This window comes from Aptenodytes forsteri, unplaced genomic scaffold (genome assembly GCF_000699145.1).
Source record: "Aptenodytes forsteri isolate BGI_AS27 unplaced genomic scaffold, ASM69914v1 Scaffold584, whole genome shotgun sequence".
In the NCBI taxonomy this organism is placed as follows: Eukaryota; Metazoa; Chordata; class Aves; order Sphenisciformes; family Spheniscidae; genus Aptenodytes; species Aptenodytes forsteri.
In genome coordinates this window covers 824,487-838,712 of record NW_008796062.1, presented here as the reverse complement: position 1 = coordinate 838,712, position 14,226 = coordinate 824,487, and the positions used below count along the sequence as shown (strand labels likewise).

The 14,226-nt window shown below is 46.0% G+C and overlaps 1 protein-coding gene across 1 annotated transcript in view; it reads right to left on the bottom strand.

Annotated features, from left to right (window-relative positions):
* Positions 1–1,705: 1,705 nt before the first annotated feature.
* TTC7A (tetratricopeptide repeat domain 7A) overlaps positions 1,706–14,226 on the bottom strand; it is a 186,007-nt gene continuing 173,486 nt past the window's right edge. The window contains exon 21 of the mRNA XM_019473938.1: positions 1,706–2,042. Within this exon, the coding sequence (XP_019329483.1) occupies positions 1,821–2,042 (222 nt within the window). The 3' untranslated portion in view covers positions 1,706–1,820. The remainder of the gene's footprint in view (positions 2,043–14,226) is intronic.

The window sequence follows — 14,226 nt, the reverse complement described above, 5'->3', positions numbered from 1 at the left end:
CACCTTTCATGGCTGGGCTGCGTTCACTCCAGACGCCTCAGTGAACAGAGGAATAAGCTGGGCTATTGCACCAGCAAGATTTAATGGAAAAAAAGATATGTATCTGCTGAGAGAAACCTGAGGGCAGCGTAACTCCCTTGGTGCGGGCACCTCGAGGGGAAGCTGGGGGCAGGAGCTCTGTGATGGTGTGGTCTGGGAGCAGCACGAGGAGCCCACCTCTCCATTAGCCTGCAGATTTCCAAATAATTGTAAATAATGCTGACTTCAAGTCTGCTGCCAGAGCCTCAGGCTCTTTAAGAAATAACCCCTACTCATTTATTGCCTGAGGATATTATTATTTCCAGAATGGACTAGTTACGGATCACAATACTGGGCAGAATTATAGCACAAAGTGTGTTTTAGTGCAAACCCACTTAGGAAACAATCACAAATCTTCTTTGGACAGAAACGGGCGCAGAGCCCCAACCTTTTGTGTAGAGAAGTGCCCGCAGCTCATTTCTGCATCATCTACATCTTTGGACTGGTCTGGACGGGGCTGGCTCTCGTGTGTCGTGCGACAGCACTGTACAGCTCTACCTCGCTGCCGAGGCCCCGGGGAGGTCAAGCACAGCTAAGTAGCAGCTTAGCAGGGGGTATGCCAGCTGCATCCCCTGCCCCCACTGTGCCAGCCGTGGGGAGGCTGCGCAGATTAGGAGCTCTTCAGATGGCTCTGGAGATCACTCTTACATCTGATACGATATGCAAAATGATCCCCCTCCGCTGAAGGCTCAACTCCGTACCTCTAATGTGAAATTTCTACAGACAAACCAAAGATTTGGTTCTAAGAAAGAAGTAACTCATATATATACATATTGCCTTCAGCATACATTCCCTTAAAAGACTGCTGGCATCTTTTATATCATGAAAAGATGGATATGAAAATGTTCTGTGCCAGGAATGGTAATGCAGTAAAGCACGGAGTTCAGTCACTATATACTGGTAATCACTACATTCCTCACTAAAAGTGACGCAATAGGTGATTAATAAGAATGAAGCTCAGAGTTTATAATTAGCTACTTCATGTAAGCCCTTTCAATAAGTATGTAATTGGAGATACATATATGTTTTTAATACTAGTTCAAGTGTGAACTGATTTGGTCTTTGGTCTTTCTGCTTTTGTGAATCATACTGCAATGGCAGCTTTAAAAAAAAAGTATTTTTAATTTAAATTGGTCTAGGCAAACGCCACACTAAATATAGTGAGCATATGGAGTATATAAGAGCAAGGCAGGAAAAAGGATCATCAAAATAGCTGAATTAATTTTGTAAACGGCATATACTGCATGTCTATGTGGTTTAATTGTCATTCCTATCCTGTCAGATCTGTGTGGAGGCAGCCACATGCTTAAGCGCAACTTGGTCGAGTTAGTTGGTGCACTTGCTCCTGTTTAGAGCAGGTCTGGGCTTTAATTCAGAGCTTGGGTTTTTATCTTTAATGAAAATTGTAAGGTGCAAGTGCTTAGAACAGCTGTACCCTAGCACAATCTATTCTACAGACAGTCACCTTGAACCAACACTTTGAAATAAGCCTTGCTATTACCTTGAACAGGAGGTGAGCTAGGCACCTGTGAAGAAAAAGGCGTTCTCTATTTCTGCCTGTTGCAAATTCTTCTACAGTTAGGCTTGTCTCAGCTAAGTGTGTAGACCTGAGCCCCGTCCTGGAATTATTTTGCCCAGTTCCAGGTTACAATGGCACTTTTCTGTTAGGCTTTTTGTTTGTTTATTTGTTTGGTTTTGGTGTCTGTCCATGGAATGAAGGTGCTTAGCTGCAGGGCAAAGCTTCAAAGCTCCCTGGGTATGACAGTGAATGGGATGACAGGACTGCTGGATTCGAGGTCCAAAGCGGTGAGGAAGCATTCGATGGCTGCTTCGTTTTTCCCCTGAGCTTGCAAGACATCTCCAAGGCTGTTCCAGGCCCTGTGACTGGTGGTCTGGATCTGGATGGCATCTCTGAGGACTTTCTGGGCCAGGTCCCTCCGCCCAAGTCTGCTCAGCACCAGGCCCTGTCAACAAACAAATGATGAGCAGTTAACAACGGCACAAACCAGAGGAAGAAATGGAGCGTGGCGAGCTCCCAGCAAGCTGGGCAGATGTATGAGTGCAGGTGCAAGAGTCCTATGGGGGGAATGTCCACCTATTTCTGGAGAAGAATATTAATCAGCTGTTAAGCTCTGCTTTTTTTGATTGTGAAGTGTAATTTAAAAAAACAATTGTGAAAATAATTTTTTTTTTAAGCAGAGACTGATTCAGCTCTGCAAGTGCTCCTGCTGCGTGTTACTGGGATAGCGTATACTGGTGCTATATAGAGAAAGGCTACAGGCCCTTTAAGCATCCCTCCCTCCTTGAGTAGTTTACACTGGCTTCTAATCCCCAGGAAAATATACACAGCTTCAATTACACCGAGTATCTAAATAACCCTTGCACATCTGGAACATCCAGCTGAGGCTGAGGTAAAGTCTCTCAGCTCCTACATCTTGACCATATAGAAAGCCTCTTCCTCTTGACAAAGGGGGCTAGAGGGACATGGCGCCTGTCCAGCCTTCTAGGGGCTGGCTGTATGTAATGGCTTGGGACCCTCTGTCCTCCTGCTATTTGCACTCCAATGTAGATCCTAAAGCAGTGTGGGGGAGGAGAAGGATGGAGGAACCTTATTTAAAAAGCTGTCCTTAGGGTAAGAAAAGACACAAGTGGGTGTAACCATCTGGAAGGAACAGGAGGGGGAGGATGAAAGAAGTGGTAGGAAGAACATGTTTTCCTATAGGGCTCGCATGGATGCGTCTGAACCCACAAAGCATCTAATGAGCCAGACTCCCTTTTAATTACACAGCAGTCAACCACACCGAGCCCAGATGGTCACGTGGGCTTTGCAGGCCACAACGCATTAGTGGCATTTTTCTGCTTCCTCCTGAAGTTGGACACACCAGGATGAACCTCCCACCAGTTTCATCCAGGTGTGGCCTGTGGAAGAAGCAGCCAACACTTTCATGTCACCTGCCAAGCTCTGCATGGCCTCTGCCTGCACTCACCTGCGGAAATGTTGGAAAGTGAGATGACAGCCTGACTTCATGCTTTTCCTGGGACTACGTAGTATGTGAACGCATATATATAAAGAAAAGCATTAGCTTCATTTTTGATGTGTCCAATTGCCTTTAGTTGATATGAAAAGACAAAAAACGTGAAATCTCTTGCAACTAGAACCCAAGTAAATTTCTGATGAAAGAACGGTGATGCTTTTGGAAGTAGTGAAGGTTTTTCCTTTGTCTTGTTTTGTTTGCTTTTCCAAAAGTGCCATTAGACACAGGGTGCATCAGCATGACTAAGACCCTATAGCCAGTGATAGTACTAATACCTACAGAAACACATTACTTTGCCTGAGAGAAAAATTAAGAAATGCCCATTTAATCAAGTATCAGTGGTACTGTGAAAAGTTTCACTGCCTCTTTCTTGCCCATAACCTTGACCTGAATAATCAACTCAGTATCAAATCTGATCATCTAAAGATGCAGTGGGGATGTTTTTTCTTTAGGTTTCTCTCTCTGTTTGAAAATGGTGAGGCAATGGGGCCTAATCTTACCGTCCCCTTGTGAGCAGGCACAGCTGGCACAGAGGTACCCTGATAGGAAAGGCTGGTTCCTCTGGAGGTAGCTGCCCGGAGACGACCGCAGGCATGTAATGACAGACTGGAAGAAATTTGTGCAATTATAATTTGAGTCACCCGCTTGACAGGGATAATGATGCACAGAAAGGGCAAGTAGTGTGGCCACAGCAAATCTGCTGCTGAGGCAAGAATAGACGGGAGCTATCTCAGCTCAAGTTTGTCCTCAACCACAAAACCACTCTTCCTAAAAATCCCTTCCTGGGGGGCTGATCGAGCAGAGCCAATTGTGCTCTCTGGTGGCTGGGGACCCATTGCTGTCCTCACCCTGACGCTAAGCAGCATCTAGCCTTGCGACACTCTGGGAGGGCCGCTGGCCCCGGAGGCACAGGGGCCAGTGAGCCCGTGCAGCTGCTGCCTGTCATCCCTCTCCAATGAGGAGGGGAATTCCCTCCCTGGCTGACAATCTCGCACCTCTCAACAATGCTGCAGTGAAATCCACCTCATCGTAAACCACTTGTGTAGCACAGCTCCCTTGTCTGCCCCAGCACCCTTGTTGGTCAAGGACCAGAGGCTGGCATGGCTTCCCCCGCTATGGCTCCCCAGCGTGGAGCCACTGCATTGATTTTGCCTGTGCTTGAGGTCCCTGCAGCTGTTTTGCAGCACTGGGAGGAGGCTGTATGCAACCCCCAGGTACTATGTTCACCTGGGGAAGATGCTGAAGCTGATGCCCACCAGTAAGTGCAGCACACGTGAACATTTGTTTGTCGGTATTCAGTGCTTTCAAGCATGCCAGTTTAGCCGAAAAAACATGTGAACGCTCAGAAAGGGTGATCTCAGGCTCCCCAAAGCCAGGGGAAAGCCTCCTGTTGATGCTGCAGTATACTGCATAAGTGAAAAACTGCTATATGTTTTTGGGGAGAAACACAGGAGGAAGCATTTGCTAAAGGAGGTAAAGACATCCCCCCCCTCCTTGCTTACATGTGTGACTGTTAGTGCCAAAGGCTGCCCAGGTCCATGGCCCTTCCCAGGCGTGCCCACTGTCTCGCTTCCCTCATGTTATGACCAGGAACATCCCCATATCCCCTTCTTGCCCATGCACCTGCATTTCCATGTGGTGTGGGCAAAAGACGCTGTGCTCCAGGCCTCAGCCCAAGCGGAGGTCGGGGTGTGGCCAACCTGCTCTCCAACCCAGGCCTGCAAATGTTCCCAAACCCCAGCACTGAGACCTACTCCTTCACCCAGAGAGAGATGCGACAGATGGTGTCAGCCTTTCCAGTGAGGCTTAACTGAACCGGCAGAAATATGCTGCTGGATGTTTAAAGGACAGGTTGAACATCATTAATTCTGCGTGCAGGAGAGTTTCTTGCTTTGGCTTTCCTCTCTCCCCTCCTCCCTACCCTGCTCCTTGCAAACCACAAGCATTTTGTGAGAGCTGGAGGCTGCACAATCCCCAAGCCTCACGAAGACGCAGCGCTGAGGACTTCAGTTTTTTGTTTCCCTGAGGTATTTGCACTTGAGAGCTGCTCCCTGCTACTGAATTTCTTATTTCCCCGTGGAGTCTGGCTTGCTATAAACAATGCCTGCATGTTGTTGCTATGTAGGTCCAGCTGGAATCTGCCTACAGTGCAAAAGAAAAAAATTATATATAAATTCAGAAAGCCACCCACTGACAGGCAATTTGCATTTTTATCTGGAAGAAAATTAAAAAAAAAAAAAAAAAAAAAAAAAAAAAAAAAAAAAAAAAAAAAAAAAAAAAAAAAAAAAAAAAATTTTTTCTAATGAAAGTTCAGTTCCTGAGTTTCTATGGAAACTCATCTGCTTGGTGTGCATACATAATTTCATAAAGTCAGATCTCAGGAAGATGAGCAATTAGTATAAATACAAGCAGGAATGTGATTAAGGGTTTCATCCTCTTATTCCTGAAGATGGAGGGTGGGGCTGGGTTTTGTTGTCTTTCCTTGGTTTGTATTTGTGTTTTTGCCAAATTAATGCAGAAACTGGCGTACAAGGTGGCCTCGCTCCTCTGCCACCTCCTGGCTAGCACCAGCACTTCTGGTTTTGCCCGGTTATTCTCCTCCCAAAGACGGTGAGTACCTCTAAGTATGGTCTTCTCTGTCAGTGTTGTTGGTACCGAGTCAGGCCCTAAGCAGCAATGAGGACAGGCTTCTTTTTAAACTCAAGCATATTATAAATGGTAAAAAATCCCAAACCAAACCGTGTGTGAGAATAATTTTGCTTTTGAGCTCCTGTGGGCAGCACGTCACTAGGGCTCGCACCAGGCCTGTGCTAGCCACACGTAGGCATTTCATGTGCTGCTTGCATTAATATAGCTGTATAGTGCTTGGATGCTAACTCACTCACTCAAGGAGGTCTGAGGGTAACTTGCGCAGATTAATTTAATTTTCTTCTTTAGGTCTGAAGACATAATTCAGATCTTGTAAACAGAGGCAGAGTAGTGAAGGTTGTGCTTTCAAGCCAGACTGTAAAAGACGGCGCTGAAAGCACTGGAAGAAATTCATTTGAGGTGAAGGGTTGCGGCACAGCGAAGCTGGTACAGTCTAGCAGTGTACGAAGGCACAGGGGAGACAGCGAATTTGGGCTGCTGATTTAGGGTGCCTTACGCTGGCAGCTGGACTCCTGAACTTACTGTTTTTAATTTCAGGGGACAGGGGGTGTGTATGGGAAGCTTTTTCAAAGGTATTTTTGACCTCGTCCGTATGCAAAACAAACAAAACCTAAACCACTTCTATAGTGACACTGGGTTGGACTCCCTTGCCTTCAGTGATGTGATTGATACTTGATACAGTGATTCAGTAATTGATACTTGAGTGAGGCTATTTTTGTTTTAGAATAGGAGAGCCATATTTCAATTTAAGTTAGATGAGCAAAAAAGTGACTTGTTTTCAATTTCCACTAATAAAGAAAGTGCGCATGAGCCCCGCTTGAAGTCCCACTTCAGAAGGTCATGAAATTTCTGATCTGTGCCTTTATTTCCGTAGAGTTTGACAAAACCTCCTTAAAGGTTGTTAGCTTATAAAATTCCCAGAAAACAGTGTAGAAAAGACATTATGAAAGACCACAAAATGAGCCTCATGTACAAGCTGGAGTCTATTTTTAGTAATGAAAGTCAAAACTTCCTTTGCAAATGTTTAGTTCAAACACCTGATGAGCAGCAGGGAGTTATCCTGAGTCTTGGCATCCTTGTCTCCTTCCACTAAGGTGGCACAGATTTACTTGTTCTTTCCTTTGGGGCTTGCATTGGAAAGACATGTCCAGAAAAACGTTTTGTTTTGTTTGCATGGTCGTCTCATTCTTCGAGAATCTGTATAGGTGGACTAGACTCTATCTTTATCCTTTACAAACTGATTTTAATAATTACTTTAAATGCAAGTTCTCTCTTTCTTTGCATGAGACTCAGATTCCAAAGTGAGGTTGTCTCTGATGCTTTTCTCAACTGAGAAAACATTTTTGCCCATTATTGTCTAAATACCCTAAGAAGTTTCCAGAATAAAGTAGATTTTGCAGACTTTGCTGTTGGGCTTCTGCTAGTGCATTAGTTAATTAATTTCAAGGTAAATGGGGTATCCTTGCTGTCTACTCCAATCTGTAATACAGACATGTCGCTAGTGGTTAGTAGGAGGGTAATCAGCAGCTGGCAAGATCAGGGCATGCTGCAGAAAGTGCTCGTTCAGAAGTGTGCTTATTCAGCAGAACCCTACAAAAAGCCTTTCAAGATGCATTTGGCACTTGATGATAACAGTGTCATGTAACAGAAAAATCCGCACTGCTACAGGGCAACATACGCTTCTGTAATTATTTAGCAATCAGAGTAAGTTGTAAGCAAAATCTGTTGCATAAACCATGAAATATCAGAAAGTCCTTTTGGAGAATGGCAAAGATTAACCCCGGAAACCCTAGGTCTCCTAGAATAAAGACAGATACGTAACTAGCCAATTGCTCTGTGATTCTTTCCCCCTACATTCATGACCTTTGCATTTCTGAGGAGCCAGGATTTTTTTTAAGCTGTGAGCAGTGAAGTGAGTTTTTGTTGTGCTGTCACTTAGCCACGCAGCGGCTGGCAGTGTGCGGGGTAGCTAATCATCCATTTTGCTGATTCAGTCCAGGTTGCAGTGAACCTGAGCTATACATCTGAGCTTTGTTCTCTGAAAATACACTGTAGGAATACATGGAGCGGTCAGGGTCCGCTCGCCAAACACACTGAATTAGAGACCGTATCTTAATTTGCTGCCCTAACGAAGGGTGACTGGGATCCACTTCTGGAGGAAAGCTCATCTTTCAGTGCTTCTGCTGCCTCTTTTGTTGAGAACAGCTTTTCCTTCTCCTCCTTCCCCCTCTCCAACTCCACCGTCGAAGCTGCTGCATCCCCTGTCAGTCAGTGACGCTGAAGTGCTGCATTTGATAAAGCAGAGGAGGGGAAGGAGAGGGGAGGAGAGGGAAGGCAGGCAGGGCCCCTGCAAAACACAGCATGGGGAAAGGAAAAACGAAGGAACAGCACCAGAGGGGGGGAACTGGCAAAGCGCTGGGAAAAGCAAAAACCCAAGTTTGCATCACGATTTGTAGCACTTGTGCACTGCCTGTGGGTTTCAACTCAGCAGGTTCAAGCTGGAGATTTCAGCTCCAGTACTGCAGGCACCAAAGGCAGCCTAGCAGCAGACTGCTGCTTAAACTTCACTGCAGCATCTTCCTGTGCTATAGGTGAGTGTGAGGGAAGAGAAGAAATGAGACTGCGAGGAGGTATCAGGAGAGACAGACTAGCTGAGCGTGAAGACCAAGACGTCTTAAGCCCACCACAGACCTGGGCACACGGATATGCTTTACCAACCATACCGAGGTTAGCTTTGGCAGGGAGAGAAGAAAAAGCAAATGAAAGAAAAGATCAAAGGTGGTGAAGACCCGAAGACAGGAACATACCCTTCCTTAGCTTGCCAATGTGTTTTTCAAGGCAGCGTACAATTGCAAAGACACCATCTCGCCCAGGCCCCCTTGTGAGGCCAAGGCAAGCCCCCCCTCCCCCCGCAGAAGGGAAGCACTGTGCCGTGTTGCACACTGCCCTCTGCTCAGGCTTGCTGTCTCTATTCGAGTTCATCAAATGTTAGCAGGGATGTTTGTACCGTGTTTGAAGCTTAAATGTGATAAAACATTTATTGACATAAAAAGCAAACCCTAAGGCAGCATTTCAAACCAGGAGGCTCTGATCTCTTCATAGGGAGGCTCATACAAGCCTAGGGAGAATGAAGAGTTTTTCTGCCTTGTTGGATTGTCATCACTTAAGCTTCATTCAAAGCAGAATTGTTTGCTGCATGCTGAATATTCTCTCGATAGTTCTTCCTTTGCTGAGACCTACATGGAGATGACGCAGCAAGCAAGGAAACCTAACAGGATGCCTTGACCACATGTTTGAGACTAACTAAATGCAGTATTTGTTTCATACTCTCTTTTCCTAGAGAAGGCAAGATTTCTCCCAGTCCTGATCTTAGCAGTTGTCATAGTAATGTTGCAGTAGAGCGCACAGTAGCTTCAATTGGGACTCAAGCTCATGGTGTCGTCTGTAAAAACATGCACTAAAAGAAGGTCCCAAACTAATAATAAATAGTAATTTAGAATACGTAATTTATAATTTAAGGTCCCAATTCTGTTATGCACTGTACCTGCTTCCCTGGCAGAAAGCCTTGTTGAAATCAGTGAGATTCAGCCTAGATATATCCAAGTATTTCAAAATACGTGCAGAATCGAGACTGATCAGCATCAGCAACGAGAGAAAAGGCATGCAACATACATGCAGGATGCTGAAGAGCGGCAGGTGACCTGCTGGCTAAAGCACTTGATTAGAAAGCCATTGCTGTGCCTCATTGGCTGCTAATGCATTTCACATTGAATAATCTGCCATTACTCAGGAACAATTCAGAGAGCAGAGACAGGGTCAAGGGACAAGCTTTGGGAGGCAGAAGTCCCAGGTTTAAGTGTTCTCAGACTGAAGAGGGTTGAGAATTTGCCTCTCTTGTGCCCAGGGGTGCATGCTAACTTCTAGCAAATATTTTTAAGATGTTAGGCCAGCAGTTAAGCACCCCCATCACCCCCAGGGGGGGAAACAGCTCTCTGCCTCTATTTTGATAGTAAGCAGGTGCTTATGTTCTGTTGCACATAGCAAGATGTTGCCGCATATAGCTGAGGAATGTCTAGGCTTAAGATTTGGACACCCAATTAATCTAAGTGCCCACAGTGTGCTGTGGCTGATGAACAGGGAATTTCTGTCTGCTTAGGTTTCCTCCAATGCCAATGCTGGATCTTTCCCCAGTTTTTAATGCACTGCTTTGCAACAAAGGAGGGGCTGATGTGCACATTTCCCATGCATGTTATATTCCCCTCTCTGTACAGAGTAAATCGTGTCTGAACATATGAGTCATGAACAGGTTCTCCTAGATGACAGCTTCAGCTCTGCCGAGGGTCTCTATGAACCTCAGTCCCACAGAACTAATCGCCAGAGCAAGCGCCGCATTTAGTATATCTCTGAGGAAGGGTGTAGCGCAGTGAAGACACGGCTGACAGAAGCACATAGCATGCCAATGTAGATTACAGCAGATGCCTTCTGAAAGGAGAGCTGAGATATTTAAAAAATCTTAATTTGCTTGGTTTGCCACTACTGGCAGTCTCTGGGATAGCATGTTATTAATGACATCCTCCGCACAACTACAGCCGGAGCCTCAGAGTGCAGTATTGCAGCTGAGCGCTAAGCTAGCTGAGCTGCTGGGAAACACAGAGCGAGATGGGCAGGAACACACTGCTGTGGTCCAGCCAGTGCGTCTGGCTTCTGCTCTGGTGCCTCTGATTCTGCAAGGAGCATGTTTCCTCATCGTCTCTTAACATAAAATCTCTCATAAATCATAAACCTCCATGCACAAAGAGATTTTGCTGAATTACAGACAGCATTTCCTGTTACATGCTCAAAAGTTAATGAAGAAACTCATTGAGAAGATAAATAATTAAAGACTTTTGATAAATACTGCACATAACATTAGTGTAAATGGAAGCTCCAGTGACACTGGAGAGCTGTGATGTTTTCATGTTTCCCATTTGTTTGGCAAGAAGGGACTTCTGCTTCCTTCTCTTGACTGTGGCCAGCTCAGTGTGTCAGGACAGCTTGCTGAAAACCTGGAAGTCTTGCTAGTTCCCACCCCCGTTTGTGCAGCTGTATCTTATGTACCGGGAGGCAACATATTCTGTTATTGTGCTACGCACTATTTTATATACTATATTACTATAGTCTATCACTCTGTCTTGTCTTTGGTGCGGTAACCGGCAGCCTAAATAGCACAGAATTTAAACTAATTATAACTGTTTTTCTTGTTTGTGAAAAACAGTGTTTGAAGGTTGAAGTATAAAGGGGATAGTCATTCCACCTCCTCTCCCTTCTGACAGTTCCCTGAGCACTTTCTGAAATACCATTTATGAGTTCAGCTGTAGACCAATTTGGCTACTACAATTTCTAGGCTTTAATTTGATCTCAGAGCAAAGCACAGCATGAGGACAATACTGATTAGTAGAGCTGCAGTGGTATCTCGAGGGCTGTGGATGGGAAAACCACAACTAAAGCTAGTAACCTTCTGGAAGATCAGGTTGGAGCTCAGTGGAGAGGCATCTGCTGCAGGGAGAGATCAGGCCAAGGACAGTATCTTCAGGGCTGGATGCAAGTTTTATTCTCCAGAGACGACTGAACCACCCCAGGAACTCGGTTTAAGAAATGTACCAGATTCTTCTCTTGTAAGGTGTTACACACACTTTAGAGAAGGGATCAGAGAAGAGCTGGGGAGTTTTGTCTTTCAGGAATTTATTTTGGTTTCTAAAGTTATGTAAACAGAGCCTGAATAATGTGGTAATGAGCACCTCAGGGACATGGAGAATAACTTACCACAACAGAGGAATGCAAGTGATTGGCACAGATAAACAGGAGCTACAGATTCCCTGGAAACCGGGATAATCCACCTCTGAGCAGCCGAGCACCAGCCCTCCCGCTAATGGACTGAAATCTCTGCGCTGCGCAGTGGATCAGATTTGCTCCTTCCAACGACCCCAGACCCCAAACACCCCAGCAGGCCCAGTCTTTCTCGGATGAGGGAAATGCGCAGTTCCCCCAGGAGAGGAAAAGGCCACTCCTAGCGTCTAAGTGATGGCTTTGGTGTCAGAGAATCACTTATCACCTTGTTTGTGATGGCTCCACTGTCTCCTCGGGATGGAGGAAGGAAGCCCGGCAACTGCAGAGGAAGAGAGGGGGCAACAAACCTGCAAAACAACTCTGTCAGCTCCTAACTGGTGCTCAGGAGCCGTGATCCCACTGCACAGCCAGGGATTTGCTCCGATGGCTGGGTTACTGAAGCTGCCAGCTAACCAGTGGATTTGCAGGGAGGATGGCAGTGGGGGAGGGGAGTTTCTGCAGCAAACAGAAATAAGAACAAAGTGTTTGCAATTCCTTTGACAGTGAGTGAGCTGACACACAAACTTATTAAGGTGAGCATCCAAAATGCTCATTTCTCCTGTGCGAGCCAGCAACTAGAGGCAAAGACAAGTTCTCTCCCTCAAGCTCAGCTGCTTCAACACAAAAATTTGAGTTAAGAGGCTGCTCTAAGGATTGCTTTTCCCCAAGGAGAGCTTAGAGCAGTTATTTTGGGATATCTGAAGTGCAGGAACATTCCTGGGATTCTGCAATAAGCCTCAGAGTTGGGAAAACAGAATCTGCTAACCAGCCATGGTTTGGAAGGAGGCTACCAATCATCTCCAAAAGCCAAACATTGCTTTACCGTTGTCCTGCTTGGTGGAGCTGCAAAAGGTACATGCCAGACAGGCATAATATTCATTGGGAGAGCTTCTCTCAGGGTCAGATTAGAATTAGTTTTGATCGCTCTCTCCTCCCCAGCCCATAACCCACCTATCTGGGACTTGCAGAGTACCACTGCTGCACCGACGGGCAGAAAGCAGCTGTCCTGATTACACTCAGCACAACTGGGGATGCTTCTCGCAACCACAGCCTTATGCACAACGAGCGTGCGATCACTTGACGGGGAATTCCAGTGGAGAGCACCGTCCCACAGGAGGCTGCACTGATGGTCCACCAGCAAGTGTTGCGCTGCTGACGTGCCATTTTTGGGAGGAAGTGTAACTAGCTATGTCACCCTGCAGAGCAGGCTGAAAATAGGATTGCACTCGCTGTGCCATGTGGCTCAGTGGTATGTCAGGACATGTATTTTTAGGAAATTCCTCCTTCGGGCAGAAAGGGTGAAGTGCTTGGCCTGGTTTGCAGGCTGCTGGCTTTGCCCAGATCTTTCATACTAGAGTGTGGGAGCAAGTTAGCCACCGGTTGGTCTGTGGATGCCCTTAGTGCCTGGATACAGTGCTAGTCCTAGTTACCTATTGATCAGCGTGGCTGTGGAAGGCTAAAGGACGGCTGGTCTGCTGCTGTGCTTTTCTTTGTTTCAATGCGTGCATGCTTGCTCTCTCTCTTTGCTGGTGCTTTTCAGAGAGGGAACTGACCTCCAACAGAGCAGGGATGGAGAAAAAAGTAAGGAAGATCAATGTCTTGGGAAGAATATGGTCTCTGAGGAGCAGCAATAAAAATGTACCTTGCAGAATGAATGTGTGAGGGGAATAGGGAGCTCAGAGAAGATAGCTCATGCGGAGAAGAAAAACAGAGAGAGAGAGAGAGAGAGAGGGAAAAGCAGCTGGTAAGTAGGGGATTTAAATAAGCTTCTGGAGAGGCAAAGAGTCATCTGGCTTGGTGAGGTGCTTTTTGGGTGCAGCATAATGAAAAAATGCAGCACATCTCCACGCCCAGCCAGTTACTGGTGCACAGACAGTGCTCTGACTTGTCTGACCCCAGGAGAAGGACGAGGTAAGGCAGTGCTGGACTCAGAATCAAATTCTTCTCTCTGACAGACACTTGCTGGCTTCCTCTTTTCCCCAGAACATCATTCCTATCAGGCAGCTTGTGTTCAGCTCCAGCATCTGGGTTGTGATTTTTTGGCAGCTGCACAAAATCTCTGCTATTAAATCCCACCTGCCAGTCTCATGTCTGCTCCCACAGACCTTTGCCTGTTAGCAAATGTTTCAAAATCACACTGCCAGGCACAGCACATCATTCTGCAATCCTACCTCAGGCAAAAACTCTCACGCAAGGACTCCTTTTAGCTTCAGCAGGCTGCAGGAGGGAAAGGCTAGAGGACAGGCCTCTGGATTACAGGCAGAAATATTAATTTAGGTCATGGTTTGCACTGCATTCTTTTCAGCGCTAATGTAAACCAGCTATTTGCACCCTGAATTATCTGAAATACTGTTTTGTCTGTGACATTTTAAGAAGCTTTCTTCTGAGGCATGTTCCATGCTATAGCTGTGCAGTAAGAGAATCTGTGAACTTTGTTCACCAGAATGTGTTCATGTGAAGTCATTCTTCCCTTCTTTACAAATTCTTCCTTTCCCTTCTCTTGCTTAGCAGTCCCAGATGAGCAATGCCACCAATGTGATGTGTGCATACTGTATGTCGCTTCATTGTTGAAACAGTTCATTAGTAAACAAAATGCTGA